Source organism: Limulus polyphemus, unplaced genomic scaffold (genome assembly GCF_000517525.1).
Source record: "Limulus polyphemus unplaced genomic scaffold, Limulus_polyphemus-2.1.2 Scaffold3727, whole genome shotgun sequence".
Taxonomy (NCBI): domain Eukaryota; kingdom Metazoa; phylum Arthropoda; class Merostomata; order Xiphosura; family Limulidae; genus Limulus; species Limulus polyphemus.
In genome coordinates this window covers 63490-74302 of record NW_013669337.1, presented here as the reverse complement: position 1 = coordinate 74302, position 10813 = coordinate 63490, and the positions used below count along the sequence as shown (strand labels likewise).

Sequence of the window (10813 nt, the reverse complement as noted above, 5' to 3'; positions counted from 1 at the left end):
AAAAGTATTTTTAATTTTAACGTGAAAATTACTTTGCACACGGACTATTCAAGACAAATACTCAATATATTTATAGAAAAATCTTTATTTTATCTTATTAAAAAAATAAGATTTTTTGTATGTGAAAGACTTATAATGTTAACTGAAAGACTGTCAAATTCTGTGACGATATATACACTATATTGATAGTTATAAGTATTAAATCTAAGATATTAAACGAGTACAAAAAGGCCACATGGTCAGTTAAATTGACCGAGCCCATATTGAGAGAGTTAATACACAGGCATTAGTGTAATTACTAAGTAAAAATGTTTCTAGTTTTCAACAGTAAAAATGTTTTTAGTTTTCAACAGTATTGGTGACTGACTTTAACTGCTTTCATTAATTTAAAGATTTCTCTGTCAGATAAAGGAGGAACAAATGCTGGCTAAAATCAAGGAAGTGAAACACACTCAAGTTATAGCTGAATTGAGACAAAAAATTGCATCTCTTGAGGCCATGGTACGTCTGCTGGTGAAAATTCTTTTTCTCAAAAATCATTATTTAGATCTTTTTCAAAAAAGAGGTGGTCAAAATATTTAGATTTATTACAGTAAAGATATATTTATTTTCTTGTGGTTGCTCTTTTCTACAGCCCCCTCTAGTGGCTCACAGGTATGTCTCTGAGCTTACAACACTAAAAATCAAGTTTCAATACTTGAGGTGGGCTCAGCACGAAACATTTTCTACCATTCTGCTTAATTACAAACAAACAAACATTTGCTACATCCATCTTATGATCTGATTCCAAGAAGTATGGTTAAAACTTAAAATGGAGAAGAAAATAAATAATTGAAAAAGATTAAACTTTTTTATTTTAAGCAGATATCTTAAGATATATATTCGACTATATTATTACTTTCATTTAGCTTCTCACTGAAAAATTGTAAGTAGTTTACATGACTGTTAGTAGTAACGTCCTGTCCTAAAATAATGATAGGTTGACTTCTTTTTTTTCATGTGTTCTCATGTTATCAGACTAATGGAAAATATATTCATGAGAATAGAGACAAATAAAATAAAACGTGACACCCAAATTTAGGCACTGTAATTTGACTTCTTGAAGAAATTGCCCAATGAAGTAAAAATGCTCTGGCAGAATTTGGTAATGCAAAAATTGTGCAGTTTCTAGAAAAATGGTTGTCATATAGTTGTTTGTTGATGTGTTCAAATTTGTGTGAAAATTCTCAAAAGATTTTTGAACATGTAATTCACTTACAGATCAACATTATATTTTCGTTTAGTTCCTGATGTCAAGCAGGTTTGTCAGGATTAGTAATAATAATCAAATTTTTGCAGATGTTTAAATCATTACAAAGTATGATTTACATTCTTCAGTGATGTAAAATATTTCTTTTGATCGGTATATCACGATATTGTGGCTGTTAGTCAAAACATGACACTTAAGATTGCAGCCTTGAACAATACAGAAGTTAAAACAACTGCATAACTTAAGTCCTTACGACCAATCAAAATGTTTATTCCCTTCAGTGGAAAGTCAATTTTTAAAGTAAAATGTTACTACATAGTATGGTTTCTACTAAATTTATTAGAGAAGTTAAACTTGTATATTGGGTGTTTAGTTTTTCATTAAATTACTCTTTCAATAGTAAATGTTTAATTAAAGGCCTAGTGTGACTGGATGGTTAAGGTGAGTAACTCTCATTCTGTAGGTCACTCCATTGAACCCTGTTATTAAATATGCTCACCTTTTCAGCTGTAGAGGGCTATAATGTGATGGTCAATCCCACCATTCATTTTTAAAGAGTAGCCCAAGAATTGACTAGCTGCCGTTCCTATAGTCTTGCATCAAAATTAGGGAGACAGCTAGCACAGATGACCTTCAAGTAGCTTTGCTTGAAATTCAACAAACAACCAAGCAGAATTTAATTTAAGAGCAATAGTTTTCATATCATTTGTTAAACTCTCAAGCAAAGCTACATGTATTTCTTTAAAATCTTTACAGAGTCAAGAAATTATGACAGTTGGACAGTTAAGAATTCGACCAGATCACATGGGCAGTGAGGATAGTAAAGATTTACATGAACAGGTATCAGACCTGAAAGCAGAGGTAAGGCTGTTATTAAAAGAAGTTGAGATTTTTTCCAACACATTTTTAACTTGTATATTTCAGACTTCCACACTTTCTAATATATGTATATAGGATGAGTACAAGCTGTTGCTTATGAAAAACCTTATTAGTAACAATAATTAAAAATTAATAGTAATTTTATAAAACAGATATAAAGCTGGTGTTGTTCAACCAAGTATAAGTTTATATACATATACTGCTCTTTAGCATCAAAAGCATTACCAAGTGTAACCCACTAACATGCATTTCCCTCCCAAAGTGTACTGCACATTATATATTGAAACTAATACTTTTGTCTATTTTCAAGTAATTCATCTTATTAAAATTTAGCTTTATTATTGTATGACATTTGTTTTAAATGATACTTGCAATGCATTTTCTACCTTCTCATTTTAACTCTTTCCAAACAGGCATTCTTTTCTGCACATGTCACAAAGTTTTACTGAGCTACATTCAAAATGTAATTAAACTACTTTGTTATCATGGTATATGAATAAACTTGCCAACAAAACTTAGCTAGTAATCCAAATTTTAATATTATATAAGTTTTTAATTTTATAAGATAATGTTTTTTAAAAACTCCTCAATTTCCCCTAATATGAGAATTGTGACATTTGCTCTCTAGGTCTTCCCTCATTTATAATCAATTTATCACCCCACCAAGAAATATGGAATTTAATATAAATTACTCATTATGATATTGTTATTATTCAGGCAAAGCATAATGTTCATAGCTTTCAGTCTTATTTGGTTACATAGCCATAAAGTAGAAAATCAGACCCCTCTTGCCACACCCACTGTCACATCCTCTCTTTCACACATTGCCAATAGTTCTCTCTGATGTTTAATACTGTATTATTTATAACCAATAAAAAGCCAAAGTTTTAATCTACCAAATCACATATTATATTATGTTGTTTTCTGTACATAGAATTGTCTATTTTGCTTCTAGTCCAAACTTTATTCCCACATGAAACACATCAAAGAGTGTAGCTCAATTTTTTACAGCTCTTATCTCATACTTAGAAAGCCAGAAAAATTATGATAGTTATACAACATTGTCTGCTTTTTACATGTTGTTATTCTATGATCTTGGGTGCATTATTTGATTAAATGAAAAAATTTAGTGTGGTAGTACTATTAGTATTAAAAAAAAAAGTAGGGTTAAGTTTCATCAACAGTCGACAGCAAAAAAAAAAAAAGGCCCATGTAAGTACTGTGTTTCTTGTTTTTCATGTATATTCTTTATATATTATTATAAAAGTAACTAAAATGTAAAAATTATAAACATGTTAGGTTAGGTAACATAAAAATAAACATAATAAATTTTTCATGGAGTACTCTCACAATCAACTTACAAGTAGCCCATGCATTATGTAATTTGATAAGGTAACGTGAGCTATATGTTCACCAAGTGATTTTCAACTTGGGTGGCAAGATTATTAGTTAGGCATGGTTCAAAGGGTAATAAAACAATACAAATTTAATTTCATGTTACAATTTGAAGTCATTCTAGAAATGGTAATTTTGATTTACTTCATAATTTTTTATGGTGGTTGGTCAATTTAACAGACCTCATATAGAGTTAGGGTAGATAAAATAAAGTTTTTTTGAAAAAAAACATTTCAAATTTATTTAGGAGGTTTTAGAGACTACAGAAATGAAGAAAAGTGTTTTGAATCTTAACATGAAAATTACTTTCCACTCAGAGCAGTGAACATTTTGTCTACAAAAGACTTTTAATGCTTACTGAAAGCTTGCAAACTTTCCTGAAGATACACAAAACATATTAGAAGTTATACTATGGAAACTATAAAGGTCAATTTGGGGTGATAAATTTGGCCGATTCGACCGAGCCTGTAGTGAAAGTGTTAATGTATAACTTTAAAAAATTTCCATTTATTCTGAGTCTGTACATTTTTCCTATAATCAGGTTCATAAAAACCATTGATTTCATTCTGACTGCCTTATTCACTTGAAATGATACCTGCTATGCCTGTGGGAAATACTGCTGTGATGCTGCACATTGTGTGAAAAAAACAACTCAAGAACAGCAGTGTCCATCATTTTAGGGCAGGTGATATCTAAAGGTTATAGCTTTACCAAGGTTTAATGAGAGTGACAGGTCATATCGGTAGTTCTAGTTGCTGGGGGTAAATCTGACATTTTCCGATTCAGTAAGAAATATTAGATTCAAAAACTGTACTACACAGGATTTCAAGTGAGTTAGTTGAAGGGAAAACATCTTGAGAAAAAAAAAAGGCAGATACTTCAATGCGTCTGATAGAGGGTGACTTTCCAGTGTCCTCACACAAACAAATACACACACACACACACACACTGTCTGTTTGTGGTTGTTGGTAAATAAAGATTGTTTTATTTTGTATAACACATCATGTCCAGTCTGTGTATTTCTTTGCTTGAACTTAGTTAAATTCTGATTTATTTCTTAATATATCCTGTTAATTCTCCCATTATAAAGAGGGCCTACTACAGTTTGTGCTATCTTAAATCTTCTGTTTTATGCATTTTTCTGCTTCCTTGGGAAAACATTGCAGACTCCTAGCTTCAAAATGTCATCTTCTTTAAATCCATATCATTTAAAGAGTTTTACTGTATGAATACTTTTGCTTCAGAAGAAGTTGTTTCATTCACAGCTACCAACCAAGTTTTATGAGCCCAGTCAGTGCAGTTTGCTTTTATATATGAAACATTTAGCTACCTGTCACATAACTATATTTCTGGAACAACTCTAATGTTCATAGGAAATCAGGAGCTAATTTACTTACCTATCCATAATCTGCAAATGACCCTGTATACAAAGGAGAATTTATTACTATTACACTAAACAGTAGATTTGAAGTTTTATTCTTGAGTAGTTACTGCATAATTTAAAAAAAACTTTTTTTTCCTCTCTATGGAGATTTCTTTTATGTCACATTTGAAGCTAATATAAACTGCCTAATTTTGTTTTAAAAGAGCCTTAACAATTCATTTATTAAACTCAGTAATGTTGGTAAGATTAGGAGAAAAATAAGTCGGCATCCTTTCTTATTGAAATGTTATGCAGTGTTTCTTGGGCTGAGTTAATAGGTTCTCTAACAATTTTATAAATTTGTGTTTTACTAAAACACTCAATAAAAACTATTGTAACTGACATACAGATAAATGTATTAATTTTTACATGAAATTGCATATACTCTAGAGAATTAGTGACAGATTTATCTATACTTGAAATGGGTTATTTTCTATTTAACAATAACTTTTAATTGCCTGGTGCCTTTTCTGGTTTAGATTGTTCACTTGGGAACTTTGAACAAGAAATTGACTTCTGCTGTTGCCATTCAAGCTTTACAAAGTCCAAGTAGCCCAATTTGCAGTCTGTCGAAAGACAGCTCCTTGACAAACCTGAGCAGCCTAATGGAACTGGCCATGAGCCGAGGCAACAGCTTCTGTGATGAATCTCTTAGTAAACATTTGCATATTGGCAATGATCAAAGTCAGTTAACTAATAAAGATCTGTTAAACAAGAACACCAAGATGAATGGTGAGGCAGATAGCTAAGTGCGACGTACTCTATCTTGCCCTCTGATCACATAATATTATAATATATACCGAACAAAGCTTCATAAACCAATACAGTCATGATGTATATAATGCCAGTTTTGAACATTAGTTCATTTTGAATTTGATTTAAGCTGTCGCACAGAAGGAAATGGCACTTCAGTATGCAAAAATATAGTTTCATGTACAGGCCTCCTCAGAGCTTTATAAATGTAAACCTTGTGTCAGATTTTTGCTAGAGTATTTATGTGCATCATAACAGTGTTATTGCTAGATATAAGTATAAAGTGTAATGAGGTTCGACTTGGCATCGTAGCCAAGACTGACCAAAATGTTCTGTGGATATTGTCCGAGTGATGATGGCAAATTATGGAATATAGTTCTTCAAGCAGCATGAAGTTTATTATCGTCATGTTGCTTGTGTACATTTTGTTGTTTTTGTGATCACTTAGTAGCTCCGTCCATGTGTATATGCTATTTTGTGAATAATGGGTAACTTAATATTCTTGCTGGTTTACAGCCTGATGACACAAATCCCCTTTAATGTGGGATTTTTGTCTCTCTTCTTTTTACTGTTTTGTTCCTCTTTCTTCAGTGCATAGAGATTTAAATGTAGGCTTCCACAAATCTTTTATTTGTTGATATTGCATACTGTCCTATCTTTCGTAGTATTAAAGTATTTTTCTTTAAACTCAAGAAATACTCAAAACAACAAAATGACTTTTATCAATCAGTATGTTTTCTTCACTAAGTGAAAACTAAGAATGTAATTTACAGCTGAAGGTGTATCCATGTGATCCAGTTATGCTGTATTATTATTATTATTATTACTCATTTTATATCATTCTTGTTCATCCATATTTCACTTGATTTAAAATTAACTCATTGTTTGTTAACAAGCATTTATCACTTCTAATTTCACAGAATGGAAATTAAGTCTATTAATGACAGATTCTGTTGACCAGCTTCTTTCAGCTTCTATGTATTTTGCTGAATGATATCAAGACATAGCTATCAGTATCCATCTGGTTTTAGCCATTTATTATATTTGTAATATGATGGGACATGTAGTTAAGGCTGTAACTCATAACAGTTGGTATTCATTTTATTCATTCATCCAGCACTTCTCTGAGTGACACTAAATACTGTTTTATAATGGTTATATGCCATTTTGGCCTAGACACAATTAAAATATCAGAACTCCAGTTGTCTTCAGCTTTTCTTTTTAACAGCCAGAAACACAAAAGTATGAACAAGTGTAAACAACTAAGATGGTTACATGGCATTCTGAGTGTGAATTAATAGCTGTTAAAAATTTTGATCCTGTCTGTTCCCATTGAGAAATGTGTTGCCGAATGGCATTTATACGTCACTTGTTTCTTAATTTTGAAAATTATACATTGGGGTCTGTTTTAATTCTTTATTTTAAAAAAAGTTTGATATTTATATCCAAAATTTAAAAACATTTTAATATACTGTAAAAACTTCTGTAAAGATAAAAAGATTAAGCCAGTTCTAATATTTATGCTATTATTTAATAATAACTGTGGTAACTGAAGATTGAGAAAAGTTGTAAACATCAGATTTTCAAGTAGTGTTTTGGCATTATATAATGGATTGAACTGAATATGAAGATTGGGACAGAATCATTCAGTGGTGTATAATCATTTACGTACAATGTAAGTTCATATGCCTTACAACACCCAATTTTTCTGCATTGAAGGAAACTTAGAGTTCCAAAGGAAAATTTCTATAAAACATTTTTGTGTAAAACATGAAAACTCACTTTTGCACTAGTCAGTAGACTTGCATACTTGTTCGATATTTAATTATTTTACAGAGTTAGTTATAAAAATGGGACTAGTTATCATTTGTTTTTTGTTGTTTTTTACAGTATGCCAAAATCTAACTTATTTACAATTATGATCCTTTAAATACAATAGTACTTTTAGTACACTGTATTTACTGTACAAGGGATAAAAGTCATGTTTTAATTTATTGCATTATTAGAGATCCAAAATTCAAGATACATTTTTAGATGTGTACATGTAACCTCTAATCAGATCCATCCTAAAAGTAGAACTGTTGCATTGTGATGTAAACTGTAAACAAAACCATTGTTCCAGTTGTCATATGTGGTTTACTTAGAAACCAGTCTTTCACTATATATAATCTATAGCCTAAAAAATGATTATTGCATCATGTGTATGTTTGTTATTTTTACTTATAAGACATGCATACAGTGTATTTATAATTATGTCAAACAAGTAAATTTTAAATTTATAAGTTTCAGTTCTGTCTGTTCCCATTCATCAACATGTTGCACAATAGCATTTATACATGGTTTGTTCCTTAAGTTTTGATTTTATACCTTTCATCTGTTTTAACTCTTTTTATGTAAAGAAAAACATTTGTTTGATGCCTGTAACCCAAAATATAAGAACAGCATATTTTGTTCTAAAACGTCTGTAAAATTAAAAAAGTGAAGTCAGTTTTAATGTTTGTGTCATTATTTAATCAACACTGAAGATACAGCAAAATTGTAAATCTTGTAAAACAATACAAGGTATTTAGATTTGATTGACTGTTAATCAGTTTTCAGTAAGCATTCAGATTTTCAAGTAGTTTCAGACTTCTTTCTTTACACTTAAGCTCATGCTAGAACTTCATTGTTCTGTATCTCCATAAAAAAAAGTAACATTATTCTGACGTGAACATTTTTAACAACATTTACAGTATATATATATCAAGTAATGTTTTGTAAACCCAATTACAGTTACATGTTAATAGATTCTAAATACATTTTGTTTGTTGTTTTTTCAAATGTATTTGGAGCACACATTTACCAACTTTATGAAATTTGGTTAACATAACATAAATGAGGCATCCATAATTGTTTTCTACTTAATGAAATTTAGTTAAGAGACTTTAATTAAATGAAAAATTTAATGTCTTATTTCAAAACTTTTAACTATAAAAATGTTTTCAGAATCATGTTTTTCTGAACCAGTTATACTGATTCAAACTTGTCTTAGAATAAGAACAATGTTGACTAAAGTTATAAGCTCTAAGTTTATAATAAAACAAGATTGTTCAATCACTCAGTGGTATTACAATCATGAAATTTTATAGCTTCATAATCCATCTCTGAAGAAGGAAAGATTTTCCTGGTTAAACGTTTGTCAGATTTCTGTTATTGTGAGTTAAGTACTTTTATGATAGGTTATGTTTTGTAAATATCATTAGTGAAATATGTAAAACACTTGTTGATTCCTGTTACTCCAAGTTATTTCATAATCATGAAAAGTATCAAACATTTATATTTAAGTATTTATCCAGTATTGCTGGCTTCCTGAAGATTAAAAATATATTTTTTGCCTATGAAAATTATTGTTTGAAATGTTTTATTATTATAAAAGAACAAATAACAATAATAGAATACAAAGTTATTTATTATGGTGGCCCTATGGTTTTCTATAAACAGGTCTTCTAAGGTATTTGGAGAAAAAAATCCTTTAAGTCTCTTAGTATTCCTCTGAGAATGCTTTTACACAGGTAAGAAAAATACAAGTTGAGAGGTTTGGTCTCAAACAAACAATTGTTTCAGATGTAGACCTACATTATGTAAATACTGATCATATAGACATAATTTCAAAGTGTTATTACATGTATTAAATTAAGTTTTTATTTGAGAAGTAAAGACATTAAATGGGTGATTGTATTTTAATTAAACATACAAGGGGAATGATTTACAGCCCATGCAAGTTTATATTATCACACCACTAGTGCCCCATTTTCTATGATTTTGATTCACACACTGTACCCAAATCAATATGTGAGTTTCTATTCAAATCCAGTTAAAAGCCAGAAATGTCATTGCAGCACAGTGAATAAATACAGACTTCCTTTTCCCTTTCTTGTTTTTTATCTTTCTATCCCAGTACTGGTATGTGAGTAAACCATAATTGTTATTTAGAATGTCTTCAGAGCAGGTATGATTTGAATGATGGGTGACTGTTATGTAGAATACCTAGATCCGATGAAACATAAAATTGATTGTTGTATAGAATACTGTTAGTTGAAATGTATCATTATTGTAATATGAGTATTATATAGAATGCTTTAAAGTGTAATGTATCTTGGTTTAAAGTTAATCATGCAAAATACCCTAGAAAATGCAACATGTTCTAAAAAAGAGTTTTGAGATTAGGACTCAAGTTTTCTTGGTTGACTGAATTGTGAACATTTAACCTTACATTAGGTAAGGGAATTGAGAACTGCAAGTTTGATCAATTCTATCAGCTCAATTTAGTTGCTGATGCCCTATCCTTATTGAACTGACCTTGTATGTAATATCTGCAAATAACTAGAAGTTGGATCACAAATTTGTCATAGAATATGCCTGACTTTGAATTTGAAGCAAGAAAGAGACTGAAAAGAACACATACAAAGTGAAAAATAATCTTTATTGACAAAAACAATCAAAGTGTGCGAGTGCATTGGACAGAAGACAGCACTTTTACTGAAAATAAAGATTGAACTTGTCTAAAACCTCTACTACTTGAACTAACTCAATGTAAGAGAGCATAGTATTACAAAAGATTCCAAAATACTATCCCACTTAGTACACATGCAATACCAATGTCACAGATGGTCATTCTAATAGAAAAATGAGAGAAGATATATGCTAGAGATATAATCTGACCTGCCATTGGAAAAGATGTTATCCAGCTTTACAATGATAATCAGTTTTCATCAATTTTACATCAGACACTGAGGGATTTTATATAATAATCAGAATGCATTTACTGCATGTTATATGAAAGTAAAAGGGCATATTCAGAGTAACTAGCCTTTATTCATGTTACTCGAAGTTTTTAAAGTAGTCACATATATTATGTTAAAATATCTTTCATTCATGTTAGATCACACTTCAAAGCATTCTCATAGATATAGATAATAATCACCATTCACATACATTACATCAGAACTGCAGGCATTATACATAATCAGTCTTCATTCACATTACATCAGATTACAAGGCGTTATACATAATCAACGTTCTTTCAGAATGAGAATCAAAGTTATACGTGTTTAAAGACAACTTAAACCAACAGA

The 10813-nt window shown here is 30.2% G+C and overlaps 1 protein-coding gene across 3 annotated transcripts in view; it reads left to right on the top strand.

The window, feature by feature from the left end:
• The window catches only part of LOC106469928 (ecotropic viral integration site 5 ortholog-like), a 39807-nt gene extending 31614 nt beyond the window's left edge, over positions 1–8193 (top strand). For all 3 annotated transcript variants that reach the window (XM_022398501.1, XM_022398500.1, XM_022398502.1), the window contains 3 exons: positions 406–501; positions 2006–2110; positions 5426–8193. In XM_022398501.1, coding sequence (XP_022254209.1) covers positions 406–501; positions 2006–2110; positions 5426–5695 — 471 coding nt within the window. In that variant the 3' untranslated portion in view covers positions 5696–8193. The remainder of the gene's footprint in view (positions 1–405; positions 502–2005; positions 2111–5425) is intronic.
• Positions 8194–10813: the final 2620 nt, after the last annotated feature.